Here is a 19,389-nt window from a genome sequence, read left to right on the forward strand (position 1 = left end):
GAGGACCGAAAGCCCACATTTATCTTCTCCTTTGTAGCATATAACTTGGAAATTTACTAATCAAGATATATAATGTCTTACCTTTACAGGAGCTTGATGTTCTTCACCCAATTACATATCATACTACAGTTTAGGCAAATACAGAGTCACGTTTTACTCAGTTGGGGTTAGGCTGGGTTGCCTCAAAGCCTATACCTCAACAGCACTGAGAGAAACTGCAGCTTATTTTCTCTTCTGAGGCCAGGCTGAGGACATATGGGAGTTTTGTACTTGACCTTAGAAGGGCCAAGAAGCTCTTCTTACACAAGGCAGACAGGTAAGATAATGTTCTCTGCACTTTGTGCCACAAGAGCCACTTTCAACCCAGGACCAGATCCTCTGCTGGCAGGTCACTGAGAGATTTTGCAGCCCTGGGGATATGACAAGCTATGAAGCTGTGGAGTGACTATGTGCACAATGCATATACACGCACCTCATCAGAGCGAACGGGCAGATGGTGGGCTTCAGCAACAGGACAGCAGTATACGTCCATCGGGGTTGGATCGAGGTTGGTTTTTCTATGGTGATGTGGCTCTTGCTGACTCCTGAAGATCCAGTTTCTGATGGCTGCACTCTGCTTTGTAGTTCTTGGCATTTAATTTGGTATCTGTGACTAGATAGAAATTCTATATAGACATGGAGTGATATTTTTGTTACTGTCTAGGCATTTTCTTTCACGGAAGTTTCCTTTAATTTCTATTAAGCATCTGAATATGCAGCACAATTCCCTTTGGGATGATTTCAATTTTGCTAATTTAGCATTAATTGTGAGGTCTTCCTGTTGGTTACAAAAAAAGACCACTTGGAAAGTGCTGCAGTTTTCCCCACATGATGCTTCTGGGCTGATTAAATAGGTCAGACTGAATCCAATGCGCACAAAAAATGCAGATGTATTTGAAATGCTGCTGGAGACACAGTACACACAAAAAGAGCTTTAGAGCTGAAATCATGTGGGTGAGGACCTAAGAGAGAAATTTTTGAAAAGTGACTATCATATCCTGTATCTATACACTTAGGGAGATGCTGATTCAAAAAACATGTCCCACCTCATATTCATCTATTCTGAACTGAGAACTTGCCATTTCCTAAAAATTCCTCTTCCTAATTAAATAGAAATTGAACAAAATGTCTTTACTCCAGAGAGAGCTGGAGTTTAAAATAGAAGCCTCATGGCTATCATACAGTGTCACTGGCTTTGTTTGCACCAACTACTTTGCAGCCATCTCATCTGTAGCAAACATCTCACTGCCAGAAAGCATATCAGAGCTAACAGTGAACACTGCTGATTGCAATAAGATGGAAAAACAACTTCATGCGCTTTTACCCTGCTTTCAAAAATGTGACTTTGCTTCATTATTGAGCTATTTTCTTTAGCCATGGATTGGTTTATCCAGTGTTCATCAATCAACTGCAATCTTAGTATTTTAAATATGAAAAGTAAAAGATGGATTTTAAAAATATATACGTTTTTTGAAAACTAGCAATAAAAAGTAGCTTTTGTACTTCAAAAAGCAGAGAAATGTGGCATTTTTGGAGGCTACCCTGCGATTTCTGGCCACTACACCAGTAACACATGCTCAAGCTATTGCTGTACAAGTGTGTGTGAGAGGGAAGAGGCTTGTAAACTGTTCCTGCTGCTCTTTCATCAACTCTATCCATTTAAGTTATCCATCATAACAACATTCTTTTACTTGTTTTTCCCTGCGTCTTAACAATTTCATCTCTCAACCTGAGCTTAATGAGATTATGATTTACTTCATGTCTTTCAAACATTAGCATGTCAGTGATCAGACTGACCTGGAATTAAATACCACACAATCTGAGTAGGACCATGTCCCCCACAGCCTCCCTCCCTCTTCTCAGGACAAGGGCAGATGCAATAAGCTGTGAGATTTGGAAGGGGTAGAGTAAGGCAGGGAGGAGGAAAAGGAAGAGAACAGAAGTATCATAGGGTCTATTCACTTTCCATTATTCTTGAAAGGTCATAAACCACAAGCTGCAAATACACAATTTATTAGTTGACTCACATGAGATGTTCCTCTGTCTTTGGTTATTTTTCTTTTTTTTACTTCTAAGGCCATGCTTTGCATAATCAGCCTGCAGGATCAAGAGTTTGGGTCCCTAAATCTTTCAAAGGTTCATTTGATGTAGAATTAGAAATTATAACTGTAGAAGGCTAGTAGCATATGCTGTTGTTTAGGTATAGATAAGTCTTTAAAGAAATCAACATACAATGGTTTACTGATTTGCAGATACCCTGAAAGCATGAAATGCAGTAGCTCAACGGGTCCAGTGTAGTCTGTTAATCAGAAACATCTGTAAAGGAGGAAATAATTCTGAGTTAATATAATTCCTAAAGAGAGTCACCGGTATGTAGCCACAGCATGTACTGGAAAGAATAAAGAATTTCCCTTGTATGCCCGAAAACAAGCTTGTATAGATCACAGAGAAATACACTTATTTCATACTATTCTTCTAGGGAGCTGTAACCATAAAAGTGTCTGAGGGATATGTCTGATTGTCTAATGAAACTAGAGTAAGAAGAAACTGCATATTAAAGATAGCTGCTAACCTCTAATGATAAATATGTTTATATCCACGATCTCCTTCTTTCAGAAGGGAAAATTAGGAAAATTATTCCAGTAGCCCAGTTAATGTCCTTCCTTTAGCATCTACCATCTTAGTATAAGATTTTTTTGCAAAGAATTTTAAAGACCCAGCATTTATAATTCTTCTTATCCTTCCCATAGGATGTCTGTTTTATTTGCTTTGGGGCTCTGAGGTGCATGTGCAAGATACAAAGACATAGTTAACACCAGAATAGTATGCCATTCTGATATCCCTAGTGGACATCTGATATCCACCAGATATCCATAGTGGACATCTGTTGATGTTTGAAATGATATTTTCCTTTATATAGATGTGGAATTAAGAAACAAAGAGTATAGTCGAACAGTATTTCTGAAGAGCATTTTGGAAGAAACCATGAAGGCTCTTTGCTCTAGATTAGAGACCTTTCCCATCTAAATGCATAGGCAAATAATGTCAATTCTAGTGTGTACAACAAACCCCATACCAGTGATTTGGCACATTGGCCTGTACCAAGGACATTACAGAAATCAAGGCCTAGGGTGCTGAATTTCACTTCAGATACTTCTGGCACCAACAGGGCATAAAAGTACCTGCACACAATCTGCACTGGATAAAGATACATGTTGGGCCGATCACGTTGCCATCTGCTTCTTTAGGGCTATTGCTCTCATGTAACACGGTCTCATTCAGTTGCAGGTCCCTGCCGCATGGCATCCACAGGAAAACTTTCAGCGTCCAACATGGGTCCATTGCAATGATTCACAGAGCATCTATTACTGAAATGTAAGTGTCAAGATCCAGTTAAGCAGGGAATTGTGGCCTGGAGGGCATTAGAGTCATAGCATAAAATAGGTTTAATAGATTAATATATTAAGATCACCACCTCAAGGTGGTGCATCACAGTCTGAAAATTATTGCAACAGATCAAAACTAATGAAAGTTGTTCCCTGGTGAGATTATTGGCGCCGGATCACCAGTGATAGCCAAACCTGTGGAAGGAATGGGAGGAAAACCAAAGAGCTTTCCTATAATCTCCTTAAACTCTGATTGTGCATGGTGATATTTTAGAGCCAAAAATCAACTAACACAGCTGAGTCAGTCAACTTCTTTGCAACCTACACTATGAGGTTGCTTTTGAAAGCAATCATATTCTGAAAGACAAAAAGAACTCATTTTTTTTCCTCTTCCAGAGCAACAAAATCTCTCTCTTCAGTTTAAATCTGGCATCTTAGGACTAGAAACAGACATTAATTACAGAGACACATACATACATCCATCCTCAAGAAAAATATCATGAAAAATAACTGAATTGATAGGAAAATGTAGCTGTTCCTAAATATTTGTAACTTCTCCTAAATATTTATAACTTCTTTGAATCAGCAAATGTAACAGAGCAGATTGACAGAGAACAAACCTTCCACACAAGCTAAATGGAGAAGCAGAGAATGAAGTAAGTAAGCAGTAGTCATCTTTGGATGACAGTCAAGCACAGATAAGCTCCTTTGGTGTTTGTGGGCAGAAATTAGCTAGCAGTTAGAGTCCATTTCTAGGAAGGGCAATTAGGAGATGCACTGAGCTGGAGTTCAGATCTTTGGAGCTCCGGCCTTAGAGCCAGAGTTAAGACTGGGGTTGACCGCAAGAATTTAGATGGTGCACCTGTTTTGCTCTGTTTCTTTGAAAAAGAGGAATTAAATTAAAATTAGATTCAGTAATATAACATATGAACTATATGAAATTCAGTGTAGCAAAAATTCAAAAGCACCACAGTTGAAACAGCTTTTTTGGATCAAAGGTTTATTTTTAATGATACAGCACTGGAAAACATAAGTTACAGATGACTTCATCATACAGGATACATTACATATTTTAAAAGGATCTGTGAAGATATGCTGCATAAATACCTATAGTGAAAATATATTGTGTTTGTTTATTTCTTCTCAGAGATTACTTCTGTTTTCTTTTTTCAGCCAATTAAATAAAAAAGTATAGATCAGCATCATAACACCGCCCCCTCTAGGTTATCTCATTGTGACTACTGCAGCTGGAAGAGGAGGAGACTGAGCCATGCCTTTCCAAAGGTTTAGCAGCTTTGAACGTGACATTGTTCATCATCTCAAAATGAAAATTTCACATTACAAACACAGATACTGTATAATGTTTTGGCAATGGAGCAGCTAGTTTTGCTTTGGAACAAAACTGTTTCCTGTAATGCCAGACAGTGAAAGAACAATGCATATACTGATGATACTACACAGTCAAAGAACTACAATGAAGTTGTGGAAATGCATACGTATCCATATGCACTTATATATACACATATATATTCTTGCATGTATATATATAATGTGTGTCCAAAAATAACATTGAAAAATGTTGCAGCAGTTTTCTTTTTTTAAACATATGAAACTTATAATAGTATGACCTCATTGCTACAGGATTACTAATCAAATCTTCTGCAGTGCAACTCAATACAATACACTTAGTGCAGAGAAGTTAAGGTTTTGGTATCAAGGAGACTAACTTCAGATTTCATGGGAAAGGACCAAATACAGGATCACCATAGCTCTGACAAAGCACAAACAAACCTGTTGCCACATACGTGTGAACAAATAAGGACATTACTTTTTTAATTGACTTTTTTTTCATGTACTGATTCAGAAATTGCTAGCTTAACTGTTTGCATTCATGCTCATTTCGATATGTTTCAACAAGCTTTGTCTGGCACCAGTCTGTAAACCATTAATGGCTTAGACTACTAAAAAGGTGGGCTCCCGTGTTTCAAAGAGGTTAAAAACCTACTGACTGAGCTTCATACCACACTTGTGTGCCTGAGCGCAGAACTACTCCAGATGGCGTGTGAAGTTCTCTGGGAAAAGTCCCTTATAACTGTTTGCATCTCTGTACTGAAGCCACTCTGACTCCTTAATGCCTGTCAACCAGCCAGCCTCCTGCAAAGAAAAAGACAGTTCTTTAAATGTCATGTCCCTCTCCATTCCTTGCTACCACCTACTAATCACACCTGAAAAAGTTGCAGACTCACATGGCTAAAAGATTGGGTGCTTCAGTTAAAAAGTAGCCTCTGATTTTGCACACGCAGATTTATCTGTTTTTGCCAGACCACAGTTTTGTGAGAGCAAATGGTTTGTGAGCATACAGTATGGCCCTTAGCCCATTTAACTGCTAGCTGAACTCAAAATTGGATAATCAGCCTTTCAGGTCATCCAATATTATATCAGATCTGCATTTGTGCAAATATGTGTTGAAACTTTTTTGAAGATCTCACAGTTGTATTAGCATATTTATGCTGCAAGGGCACAGGAGTGGGCTAGAAGTGAAGATTAAGCATATATTTAATACATAACATCCTAAAAAATAATGAAGACAAAGAAAAGATTTTGATATCTCATTGTGCAAATACTGCTAATGAAATCAGTTGAACTGCTCATGAAGTATGTTATAAAATAATTTAAGTAAGGATAAGAGAATTTATTCCTATAAAAAGAACAAAAAGTATCCTGTTAAAAAAAATCTCTAGCATAGTATAGTGAAATTTAAAAAATACATTTCTCTCTTGTGTTAGAAGAAAGCTCAGCTGAGATCATGAACATGTTATTACCTACCTTTACGCAGCATCAGCTATCAAAACAATTTAAAATACTGTCCCCAGCACTCTAAATGTGTGCTGGTAGGATTAATATTTAGACCAATTTAAAGAAATGTTCTTCATTCAAAGCAGAGGTATTATCACAGGAGGATCCAATCCCTCTCCTCCCACTCCCAGATCAATGGGAGACTTTTCACTGGCCCTTCTGAGTACTTGCAGATGCCAATGAAGTGGCCAGTACTAACAGCATGAAGTGGGATTCTTTTTTAAAGTAGTAGTCAAAAAAATATTTCAGTTTGCTGTATTGAACATGTGAGAAAAAATTGTTTAAAAAATAACCAAAAATATCCAGAACTTCAGCTGTAGCAAACTTTTCCCTTTAGGCTCAAGTAAAATGAAGTACAAACGAAGTCTCTTCATGTTTTCTAACAGTAATACCATTTTGAATAGGCACTTCCTATTAACGCTAATCTGTGGGACAAATTTTGAGAAAAAGAAAAGAATTCAACAAAAGAAATAATCCCTCCCTCCTTTTTTTTTTTTTTTTTTTTTTTACCTGATCAGCTGTGGTCTCAGAAGGAATTACTAGTACAATGTCTCCTCGTTTTAAATTAAGCTCATCACTGTTAGCTGCCTCAAAATCATGTAGAACTTCAACCTAAAGAAAATAATATCAAACATATAGACATCATCTAGATGGAGATATTCTTCCAATAAAATTCTCCATTAAATCTTAACTGTAAAAAAGCAAGAGTGCTTTTATTTTATTTTTTAACTCTCCAATATATACCTTCTTTATGCAACATATGGCTACAGATAATTATGTTCAAATTGTTAATGCTAATATCAAATAATATTAAAGTTTTCTATTTATCCTTGGAGACAGATACTGTTTAAGGTAAGTTTTCTCAAAACATACTTTTCCAGGGTCACAGAATCTCAAAAACCGATCACATTGCAACACCTCACAAGCACTGCCTCTTGGAGGAGTCTCATTCCCCTTATTCCTTCTGTGTAAGGAACTTGCTTTCATTCTCCACTGTCATCACTACATTTGTGAGACAGATGGTAGAATTTTCCTAATAAATTGGGTAAAAATTTGTAGGAATCAACATTTTAGGACTCTTGTTTTTTCTGGCCATTATGTATTATTTTGTTATAAACATCCTCAGAAATTAGAGCAAGAGATACAGTACCAATTTCCATATGGAATCAAGGAGGCAAGTAATGGGAACCCTACTTTATGTTTGCTCTAGGAAGAACTCCCATTAGTTGCCAGATGGGATTCCCAAAATATCTCTCTTTTAAATGGGCAATTATCAAAATATTGGTAGAGTCATTGTGTTGTGGTGAACAGATCATTTTAACTAAATAGTTCTACCACCCTAAGAGATGCACTATTCCAGTTTTCTCAAAGGTACAACTACTTCCATGGTAACACTGCAGTAATGAAAGAAAATGGCATCAAGAACCAGATGGCAAGCAAATATCCTGCTTCTCCTTATTTACGTCTTACCCAAGAGAGTGTGATGAAAAATAAAAGGGGAACTGTGTCAGCATGTCTGAGTCAAAGTTGCAAAATGCTGTTTACCCTCATCTTAATATTATTCTCAGTGTTTGCTGAAAACATTGAGCAGTGAGAACAGATCAAAATGAATGGCATGCTTGTGGAGTGCTAGGGGACTAATTAGTCTGAACTATGCAAACTATAATAGGAAGCATGTAAAGTTCATCTATCCTCATGGAGCTTTTCTCTGGCTCAGTAATTCTGAAGGGAGAAGTATTATCTAGTACACTGTGAACCAAGATATCTTATGGCTCTTGCCAGCCAAGGAAAAAATTTCTCTTACATCTCATTAAACTTTTCTGTTTGATTACCCTCATAATATAGTTTTTATACATATATTATATAAACTATAACATATAGTTTGTAACTATAACATTACTAAAGTCACGGAACGACACTTTAGCTTTGTTACAATTTCAGTAAGAGTGAGAACTTCTACTATAGTTTTTCAGGCCAAAAAATTGCTATTTTATGGTATTGTTATCATACGGTCATATGCTACTCCTGATTAACTCTGGCAGTGCAGTTTAATTCAATATATTCATTGTCAATAATAATCTGGTGAGATGAAAAGGCTCCCATATTTGAATGAGTTCTACAGCTACCTAAGAATATGTGCAGAAAACACATTTTCTCTGACTTCACATATAGAGAAACAACACAAAGGAGAAGTTCTGTCTGCACGTGATTATTTAACCAAACATCCCTTGGCCTCAAGAAAACAGCATGCTGCCTGTACACACAGATAATCTGCAGAAGCTAGATTTGAAAGGATATCTAAAGAATGAATGAATGAACACATAAGCAGACCTTAAAGAGAAAGCCAGGAGGCATTGCAGAAGCTGTGCCTTCTGCTGATGCAGGCTGATCTTGAGAAGTTGCAGCCTGGATTTCTTCAGTGGATTTCTGCTCATTGCCAACTTGGGAAATTTCCGGGGAAGAACTGTCAGTGTCCTGAGTGTCAATATCTGTCACAGTATCTTTAGATTCATTCATGACGATGTCATGTTCTTCTCCCTCTCCCTCGTTGTTTGATGCTGGCTCTATTACTACTGAAGGGATGCTGCTGATCTTTTCCTAAGGAGGAGGGAAAAAAACCCACTAAACCACCAAAACAGTATTTAGTACTTTAATTCAAGTTGGAAAACATAATTGTTTATTTATTATATGGCACAACTATGATAATGAATGTTCCTATTCTACATAGTGCATTCTTACATTAAGAGAAGAAACAGTACTTGTGCAACAAGGTAAAATAATAAACCCGTTTCTTTAATTTGACCAGTTCCCTTTATTCTTCCTGCTCTACATGTTACCACAAATATTTACAGTAAATAATAAAAATGCTCTGCTATTGGTTTCCACTTCCCATGTGCACAGAAATTAACACAGCTCCCATTTCACTCCTTCTCTTAACTTTGATTGGGTTTGGATCAAGCCTCGGGTCCCAAGAGCCACTGTCCTATGTTTCTTTGGAAACTCAAGTTAGCAGTATAATAGTGATGTAAAGCTGATGCGAGTAGGAAACATCACCTATTTTTTGTCAGATTAAGGGGATTAAGATTTCTCCTGATTCATACCAATATAACTAAGAACACAAACTAAAAAGGCTAAATCGAAAGCATCTGATCAATCACACAGCCTAGGACAAAAGGCATTTAATGAAACTTGTTGGAGAACTTAAACCTGGAAAGAATACGTTAAATGATCTTCTGCCAGATAGTCTGGTGTTCTGGCAGACTGAAGAAATAAAACATGTGATAACAGAAAGGGGAAACTGTCTGCCCTAGCTGCATGATCTGCTCTAGCAACTTTTCCCTAGCTCCTCAGAGGTCACAAAAGAAAAGGCAGTAGGGCAGATGCAGAGACATAGCTTGATCATGATTTATTTAAAACAAAACAAGGTACTGCTGTTGATAGGACACAGCAGCAAAGGACAATAATAAAAAAAACCTTTTATCTCCCTATTTCTCCAAAAGACTGCCCCCCCCACACTCTCCCGTTGTACCAGTAAAAGTTACCTGAGACACATCAGCCTCCTTTTCTTCTCCCTGAGGTTGGTCACTTGCAGCAACACCTTCCTGTTCAGTGGTAGTGGCACTGTCACCAGCTTCTGCTGCCACCACTGCACCAACATCTTCTACCACCGCAGCCCCTTCTGAAGTAGTTATCACCTAAAAATAACAGGAAGGAGATGCCTTTCAGGACAATAAATGTGGGTATCATCTGGAGAGAGGCCATGGAATGGCCTCTGCTCTGCAAACTCTCCAGCTGGTTCCAACCCACGTATTTGGTTTCACTGGGATTTCTCCCGATATATGGTGGAGAACAGTGCTGGAGGCTGCTATCACGTGCCTGACACACCATGCAGTAAACGAAGGGCTAAACTTACACAATGAAGCTGATTAATAGGTGGAAGAAATAAGTTTATGAAACCTCACTAGGTACATTTAGTGGAGTCCTCAGATGTCACTAGTGCAGTAAGAGTTTGTCAAGGCTCTTCCATTTTCTTTTACTGGCTCTTCTCCCTTCTGGACGCCCAAAAAAACGTTCCTTCCATTATCTGCTGAAACATTTACATGATTGCAGTCTTGGGGCTGATTCACCTTCAAGTTGTGTTGCTAAGAAATTCACCACAGATATCCACTGAGGAGGAGGCTGCAAGTTTTTCATGTGTCTACAGGTTCACACTTTTCTTGGAAAGGCTACAAGCCATCTCCAGCTACCACCACCTACTTCTAGACCTGACCTGGCTTCAAGAATATTGCCTTATTTTGTTATAGACTCCTTTATAATAAAGCGACTTGCAAATTGGGCTATACTAGCTGAAACTAATATTATCTATAGCTGGATGAAGATCAGAAATTAAAAAAAAATGATAAATGGAAGATCTAGCACTAGGTCAATGTGAAAAAATGAAACATAAATGCAGGCCCAAGGATCCTGGACATCACTGAAGTGTACAGGATTAAGTTCATTAGAAAAGTTAATGTGTTTTGCTCCAGTTCTTCAAATGTGGATAGAAAAATACCTGCCTACAGATCAACTTTAAATTCTTCATCCAGTAAAGGCTGTTCCCTAGTTTTTGTACAATATGTTCAACACCAACAGTCAAACTGGTATATACCGGCGTACGCTCACAGTCGTATATGGTACGTACTTAGAGCAGATTAAACTTAAGGGCTAGAGGGTAAAAGTTCAATGATAAAAGTCATTCTGTTAAGCCAATTGATACTGGTATGGAATTTTTAATATATTATGGCAGATAGTACTGGGATAAAATGAGAACATTGAAGAAGAAAAAGATGTTCTAGATACTGAAGTCAAGCAACAGTTAGCAAAAATGTCTCTGATCTTTTTAACAGCCTGATGCTTTTTGTTGCCTCAGCTTAACCTTCCCTTAATAGATAAGCTTATCTCAGCTACCTGACCTCACCTTGTACTACCTACAATTGTTTATAGTTGTTCTTCAGGTACTATTTTTTAGCAGTACCTAATATTTAGTACTACTTGTTTTGGCTGCTCTTAATTAAAGTAATCACAGAATCACAGAATGGATGAGGTTGGAAGGGACCTCTGGAAATCATCTAGTCCAACCTCCCTGCTCAGGCAGGGTCACCTAGAGCATGTTAGACAGGTTTGCATCCAGGCAGGCCTTGAAGATCTCCAGAGAAGGAGACACCACAACCTCTCTGGGCAACCTGGTCCAGTAGATACAATCTTCCAGTGTCTATGAAAGAAGAAAGCATTATAGCATTTAGTAGGAATGACTGGAGAAGCTTTGTTTTAAATGGAAAATTCTGCTAACGGAAGATGCCCTATCATAAAAAGAAGTAACAATAAATGACATTGGCAAACGTTGAAACCTTCTCCTGCAAATCTTGAGTAAGGCATGCAAGCCTGCCATTCATAGTATTACTGATTTTAGCAGCCTTGACTCAAGAAGATATTTAAATAAATAGTGGATGTAAAAACTCAGGAGAAGGCTAGTAGAAAAGACAGGGAATGGAGTGCAAATCAGAATGACTTTATATGCGTGCTTCTAGCTTCTAGTAGCACGCTGCAGAAATTGATCCTACTGTCTGATTTGATTAGGAGCAATACTTCTTTCCTCTTTATTGCATTTGTACAGCCCATTTTATTCCACTAAGGAGGAGAACTCTAATTTATATAAATCAGCTCTCAAATATACTGCACTGAAAGGGTCAGACTCCCAGAGTCTGTACCCATAAATTACTGAATCTACACATCATCTTAGAATTATGTAATTATTTATTCTAATAAGAAAGGTGGAAAAGCTTTTGCAAAGACACATAGGAGGCAGCAGAAAATGAACCTCACCACAAGCTTCAATGCTTAATGTTTGAGGAGAGGAAGAAGGAAAGAAAAGGAAAAGAACGATGGTTGGTCCCATTGAACTTAGAAAAGCTAGAATTCCATACCCAGCTATGGTGAACCATATATTTGCAGATATAGTTACCTGTATTATCTGATTTCATATTGTGAACTAATCATACAAACTTGTTTTTCATAGGTCATCAGCAACTTTACTGGTCTAGAAGACCATAGTTTATTAGCATTTCAAACTACTTAACTCTAGCAAATAACAAAATCTGGCCAGTTTTTCATTATACCAGCCTGATAGAGGGGAAAAGAAAAAAAAAAGAATACAAAAAGTCTGCTGCTGTGGGTCTGTGAGAGGACTAACATGGGTTGAGCACCTCAACTTGTGATTTGAATATAGCCATGCCAGTTTTCCAAAGCTGAAGATTTGGCCTTGTAGCAGGATTTAGAAAGGGACTGGGCAATTCTTATGAGTTAGTTATAATTGCAGCTAAGTATGCTAATATAGTTGGAGATGGTTGGAGATGGTTGGAGGCTGCTGGTTGGTCTCTGGTGCCTCGTTGGAGAAGTGAAGGTTGGGGCAGCCTTGGCTGCAGTGACCAAGAGATGGTGGAGTTCAGGATCCTGCAGGAAAGAAGTAAGGCAACAAGCAGGATTGCAACCCTGGACTTCAGGAGAGCAGACTTTTTGGCCTCTTCAGAGACCTAATTGGAGGAATCTCATGGGTTAAGGCCCTAGAAGGAAGGAGGGTCCATGAGAGCTGGCTAGTATTCAAGCATCACTTCCTCCAAGCTCAAGAGCAGTGCATCCCTATGAGTAAGAAGTGCAGCAAAGGGGGCAGGAGATCTGCATTGGTGAGCAAGGAGCTCTTGGCCAAATTCAGACGGAAGAAGAAAGTACACTGAATGTGGAAGAGCGGACAGGCTACTTGGGAAGATTACAGGAATGCAGTCAGAGTATGTAGAGATGTGGCGAGGAAGGCTAAGGCCCATTTGGAATTGAGTCTGCCAAGGGATGTTAAGGACACAACAGGAAGGGCTTCTTCAGATACATCAGTAGCAAGAGGAGGACTGGGAAAATGCAGGCCTACTGCTGAATGGGGTGGAGGCCCACAGGTGACAAAGGATACTGAGAAAACAGAGATACTGAATGCCTTCTTTGCTTCAGTCTTCACTGCTAAGGGCAGCCTCCATGAATCCCGGAGCCTAGAGACAAGGGAGAAAGTCTGGAGGAAGGAAGACTTTCCTTTGGTTGAGGAGGATAGGATTAGAGATCTCCTGGACCAGCTTGACATCCACAAATCCATGCGTGAGGATGGGATGCACCCACGGGTACTGAGGGAGCTGGCAGATGTTGTTGCCAGGCTGCTCTCCATCATCTTTGAAAGGTCCTGGAGAACTGGAGAGGTGCCTGAAAACTGGAAGAAAGCCAATGTCAGTGCAGTCTTCAAGAAGGGCAAGAAGGAGGACCCAGGCAACTATAGGCCTGTCAGCCTCACCTCCATCCCTGGAAAGGTGAGGGAACAGCTCATTCCGGATGTCATCTCCAGGCATATGGAGGAAAAGAAGGCGATCGGTAGCAGCCAGCATGGATTCACCAAGGGGAAATCCTGCTTAACCAACCTAATAGCCTTCCATGATGGAGTGACTGGCTGGGTAGATGAGGGCAGAGCAGTGGACGTTGTGTACCTTGACTTCAGCAAGGCTTTTGACACTGTCTCCCATAACATCCTCCCAGATACGCTCAGGAAGTGTGGGTTAGACGAGTGGACAGTGAGGTGGATTGAGAACTGGCTGAAAGGCTGAGCTCAGAGGGTCGTCATCAGTGGCGCAGACTCTAGTTGGAGGCCTGCGGCTTGGGGAGGCTCCCAGGGCTCAGGACTGGCTCCCATCCTGTTCAACTTCTTCATCAACAGCCTGGATGAGGGGACAGAGTGCCTCCTCAGCAAGTTTCCTGATGATACCAAGCTGTGAGGAGTGGCTGACACACCAGAGGGCTGTGCTGCCATTCACAGAGACCTAGACAGAGAGGAACCTCCTGAGACTCAACAAGGGCAAGTACAGAGTCCTGCACCTAGGGAAAAATAACCCTAGGTACCAGGACAAGCTGGGGGCTGACCTTCTGGAGAGCAGCTCTGCAGAGAAGGAGCTGGGAGTGCTGGTGGATGACAAGTTGACCATGAGCCAGCAATGTGCCCTTGTGGCCAGAAAGGCCAGTGGTCTCCTGGGGTGCATTAGAAAGAGTGTTGCCAGCAGGTGGAGGGAGGTGATCCTGCCCCTCTGCTCAGCCCTGGTGAGGCCTCATCTCGAGTACTGTGTCCAGTTCTGGGCTCCCCAGTGCAAGAGAGACATGGAGCTACTGGAGAGAGTCCAGCGTAGGGCTACGAAGATGATCAGAGGGCTGAAGTCTTTGTCCTATGAGGAATGGCTGTGAGAGCTGGGCCTCTTCAGCCCGGGGAAGAGAAGCCTGAGGGGGGATCTTATCAATGTGTACAAGTACCTGTAGGGAGGGTGACTAGGGGCAGGGCCAAAATCTTTTCAGTTGTCCCGTGTGACAGAACAAGAGGCACTGGGCAAAAACTGAACCTCGGGAAGTTCCGCCTGACTGTGAGGGGGAATTTCTTCACTGTGAGAGTGATGGAGCACTGGACCAGGTTGCCCAGAGAGGTTGTGGAGTCTGCTTGTCTGGAGATCTTCAAGACGCGCCATGCTCTAGCTGCCCCTGCTTGAGCAGGGGGTTGGACTAGATGATCTCCAGAGATTCCTTCCAACCTTACTGATTCTTGATATAGTGTCAAGGGGAACTAATCATCATGTTTTAGGGAATATTTTGATTGCCTGTGAAGTCTTGGAAGCCTTCTAGAGGTAGTAGAAAAATCAGCTAAAAAAGATCACAACATCAGAGGGACCAGCCTCCACTGGAGTTGGGTTATCAGTTTAGACTATAGCTTGATCTCTTATGTCAGCTCTTGCATTCAGCAATACTGCTACCTTAAACAAAGCATGGGGGATGAGCTTACCAGATAAAAGACCTACTGTTTATAAAGATATGTAATATTAGAGAAAAGTGTAAAGTTAAATTTCAAAGACTTAGCCCTGTGGAGTTCAGGGGAGAGGTAAGAATTTCTTGCACATTTCTTGTTGGACGACACATTTGGAATGATAAGCCGGTGCTAGAGAAGCAGTAGGACATTATTTCACAGTGTCAACTCTAAGAGTCAGAGAAGCTGGGCCTGATCCACCGCCCCACCCTGCAGGTTCCTGCTAGTGTAATTCCACTGATTTCTTTAAATACGTGCTAGTGCTGGTGAGGAGTATGGCAGTGGTGAGTCAGGCCTATGAGCCACTGCTTGGGAAAAAGGCAGGCCCTGGACTGCAGGGCCTCATTCCCAGTACAAAATCTGTGGAAGTCAGTTGCAGGCAGCAAAAAACACTTCCTAGACACACTTGGGTACTGTGGAATCACAGAAATTTCAATGCTGTAAAACAGTTGTGCAACAAAACTGAGCTTGGACAGCCCCACTTACCATGGTCTGCAACCAAAGTGAACAGAAATCAGTTTTTATGATGGGGTAGAATTGTTACAGAAAAATAATAATAATAAACTGGAAACAAAGGAAACTGTCAGTTCTGGTACTGCTCTCTGTGCACATTTGAACATATTGTTATAGTTTCACCTCAGTACAAAAGGATTCAGAGTAAGAAATGGTTTTCTCACCTCTGAAAAACTGAAGCAAAATACAACCATTAGACTCCAGGTATTCCCAGCTAAAGAGAAATGCAGTATGTCATTGATTTTTTCAATTGCTTTATAGTTTTGGTTTTAACTATATCTAATTTGACGCTGGATTCATGCTTTAGAAAATAAGCACATAACATGATTAACTTCAAATATCTGTTTTTGTCCAGGACATATGCTAGAAAAATGAGATATTTTTTCTTTATAAAAATATGTGTATAGGAAAGACTAGGTAGACAAATTTATGGAAAGTGTAAAAACTACTAGAGCTCTACGCAGCATCTTTTCTGTTTATACCCAATACTAACAGAAATAGCGTTATACCACCTTCCACCACACAGCTGCATTGTTTGCTGCCATAAAGTATTTATCACTCTACTGCTGCAACAGGCAGTTTCTAAGATTGGTCTCCACTGTGTGAGATGTTTTGAGTGCTAGAACAGCAGGTATTGTAGCTAGGTCGCAGTCATATCATATTGGTCTGCATATTGCTAACATACAAGTGACAAAAATTTCTTGCTATTTCTATTTCTGCGATATTAAAGGACAGCCACACTCCTGAGGCTGCTTATATGTACCTCGCTCTCTTTCTCAGCAACTCCAGTTGTCTCTTTATCCCCTGCCTTGACACTGTCCTGCATAAAGAGAAAATATGGTCATTACCTTACTCATGCTGAGATTATGGCTACAGAGAAATTGATATTATTCAAGCTTAATGGAAGAATGACACATATGGGATGCAATGAAATGAATGTCTGGAACTAAATGGAATTGCACATTGCAAGCTGAAAGATTTTTACTGCCACTTCTCATCTGAAATAAAAGTAGCTACAGACTGAAAAACAAGAAGAGACCTTTTTCTTTACTTATATCACCACCATCACATTGGAAGTGTTAAGGACACTGTTACTTACTTTTGTTATTATTATTCACATAATAACACCAGCTTTTACTTTTTTATTAGCATTCTCAAAATAATACCAGCTTTGAAGAGCTTACTTTTCCTACTTACTTCTCCTTCCACATATGTTGGGCTGCAACTGGGACTGTTCAATAAGTCATAAAATGTATCACTTTTTGCAGAACTACTTTTCTTTTTGTCCTAATTCAGTGGTACATGCAGTAGGTGCCCGGCATTTAAAAAAATTAGTCAAGTCTAAGTTTCTTAAAAAAAAATTGATGCCCACGTAGCTGTTTAAGGGATCACATGTGCTGAACGGTAGTCCCAAAATGGCACTTTTTACATCATTGATGGCATCTAAAATTGGGTCCCTCTTTACAGAAGAAGTGAAACTACACGAGTTCCAAGAAGTTTTGGAAATCAGGAAAAAAAGGCAATTATTCCCCAGACTCTTAGTGACAGTTTTGCCCCTTCTGGTTTCCAATTCTACTGCAGCATTTATGGATTTAACCAGTGAGTTGAACTACTTACTCAAGTTTGGATTCAGTTTTCACTGTTTCTCTGCCTTGCTGGCAGATTTAGTGCAAGAAAATGCCAAAATGGCTAAAATTGAGGTCAAGTTTGAAGTGCTTTATTTTCTGTTCAGGTTTGACCCCCTATAAACACAGATAATTTCTAAAGATGCTCTTCCAGAGAAAAACAAATTAATACCATATTTTGGACACATTTTACAAGTAAATTTTGAACCTGTTCTGCAAACATAGCTAAATCAGATTTTTCCACAGAGCTGTAAGGGCGAAGGCAAGTTGTGCAAACTTCTGTGGGGTTTTAGAAAAGAGGCAGTGCACACTGTCATCTTTAGAAATCAGAAATTAATTATGAGATCACAAGTGCTCAGACTGCAGCTAACTCTTCATACAACTTTGTCACCCCCAAAATTCTAGAAGTTTCAGCTGAAATGATTGTATATTCATTTTTTAATAAAAGGATGCTGAGTTATATCTCAGCTTCATATCACTCGCTTTTTTTCTGATCTAATTTTCTAGCATTCCCTGTAGTCACATTATAAGCCCTAAACATGTCCAGATGCCACGGCAAGGCAGTTGCTGACAGCAGCGTTACCATAGAAACCTCTTACAGCTTTATCCTGTTAAAATTAGTGTTATATAACCCTTTCTACGATTAATTCTGCTGTGGAGCTCTCATTTTTATAGTAAGTTTGAGGGAGAGAGTTGAGGGTCTTAAAGAGAGAAACAAGTATCGGCTGCACAATACAATTATTTCTTATTCAGGAGGAAATAGATGCACACAAGAGATGCACACAGCCACCACCCACAGAAGAAATCTTTTTTTTTTTCCAGAAGGAAAAAGACAAATGTTTCTATTGCCCATAAAAGCTACATATTCAACTGCATTTTAGAAGATAAACACTTCCTATGCTTTTACTGTAAAAAAGTGCTGAATTTCTGCTGTCAGTTGTATTTCTAGGTCAATTTGCCTTCAGAAAAGAGCAGCATTCTGTACTTTATAGTCAGGAATATGCCAGCCCCAGCCCTTCTCTTAGTAATAATCCAGCAATATTCTGGGATAAGAATCCTATCAGCCCAGTTCACACTAGTAGTTTGGGCCTCTGTACAAAAGCTTTTCATTTCATTTTGTTTTTAAATGTAACAAAGACTGTTTTCCAGGCTAACTAAATGGACAGTTTTGGTGGGAAAGGGGAAAGCAAGTAGTTTACCTTACTTCATGACAGACCTTGCTCACTAGTCAAATCAGTAGCATTGCTCTTTTGATTAGCTGAAAGTGGGTATTTTGCAGATGGTAGGGTTTTTAAGAGAGGCATGGTAGAACGGACTATGCCACTTTTAAGGCATGAAAGCACTAGTAAAAAGAATGATTAAAATATCATCTGACTGAAGTAACAACATAGTTCCATAGATGAGTAAAACCTGCTTCTGCAGACTTTAGTAGAACAACACTATTTTATATCAAAGATCTGTTTCAGTTCTCTCCCATCAGTTAACTGCTCTTCTATATCTAACCATTTTACTGCTCTCCCAGATTACATGCTCAGCCTCATTCATGTAGGTACATGAACTGTATCTACAGTAGGATTCAGTCACAATTAGATACCCTCAAAATTGAAGGCTGTTTCTTGGCTTCTGCTGTACTTGTTCAATGTCTGCGAAGAGCTTATCAGAAGGTAGTTCCATATACATTTATACACAGCATTGAAAATCACAGTATTTAGCTGAGCGTCTGACTGCTTTAATGGGAGAATATCAGCATCCAGACAGGTGTCAAATGAAAAGCACAGAAAGGCTCTCTCAGAACTAATGAGCATAACGGAAGTCAAAAAAAACTGATCTCTGAGCAGTACAATGAACTCCATGCATTATATCTCACATGTAAGAGAATAAGAAATGGAAATAACAAAATTTCCTAAGCTCTCACTTTAATATACTGTACCCTTGGCATCTTTCTCCTCAACCTCTCTCTGTTCTAGAGATTACTACTGGTGGCATATCTGACATTCTCCTGTGAATGCAGCAGGACAGGTACATTGGGTTCAACAGCATCTACCAAAAAAGCTCCAAAAATTCT

The 19,389-nt window shown here is 39.6% G+C and overlaps 1 protein-coding gene across 1 annotated transcript in view; it reads right to left on the bottom strand.

The window, feature by feature from the left end:
- Positions 1-5,471: 5,471 nt before the first annotated feature.
- The window catches only part of AMPH (amphiphysin), a 114,543-nt gene continuing 100,625 nt past the window's right edge, over positions 5,472-19,389 (bottom strand). The window contains exons 18-22 of the mRNA XM_062567912.1: positions 16,463-16,519; positions 9,824-9,976; positions 8,613-8,879; positions 6,792-6,893; positions 5,472-5,579 (exon numbers count right to left, since the gene is read on the bottom strand). Of these exons, the coding sequence (XP_062423896.1) occupies positions 5,472-5,579; positions 6,792-6,893; positions 8,613-8,879; positions 9,824-9,976; positions 16,463-16,519 (687 nt within the window). The remainder of the gene's footprint in view (positions 5,580-6,791; positions 6,894-8,612; positions 8,880-9,823; positions 9,977-16,462; positions 16,520-19,389) is intronic.

Source organism: Rhea pennata, chromosome 2 (genome assembly GCF_028389875.1).
Source record: "Rhea pennata isolate bPtePen1 chromosome 2, bPtePen1.pri, whole genome shotgun sequence".
Classification (NCBI taxonomy): Eukaryota; Metazoa; Chordata; class Aves; order Rheiformes; family Rheidae; genus Rhea; species Rhea pennata.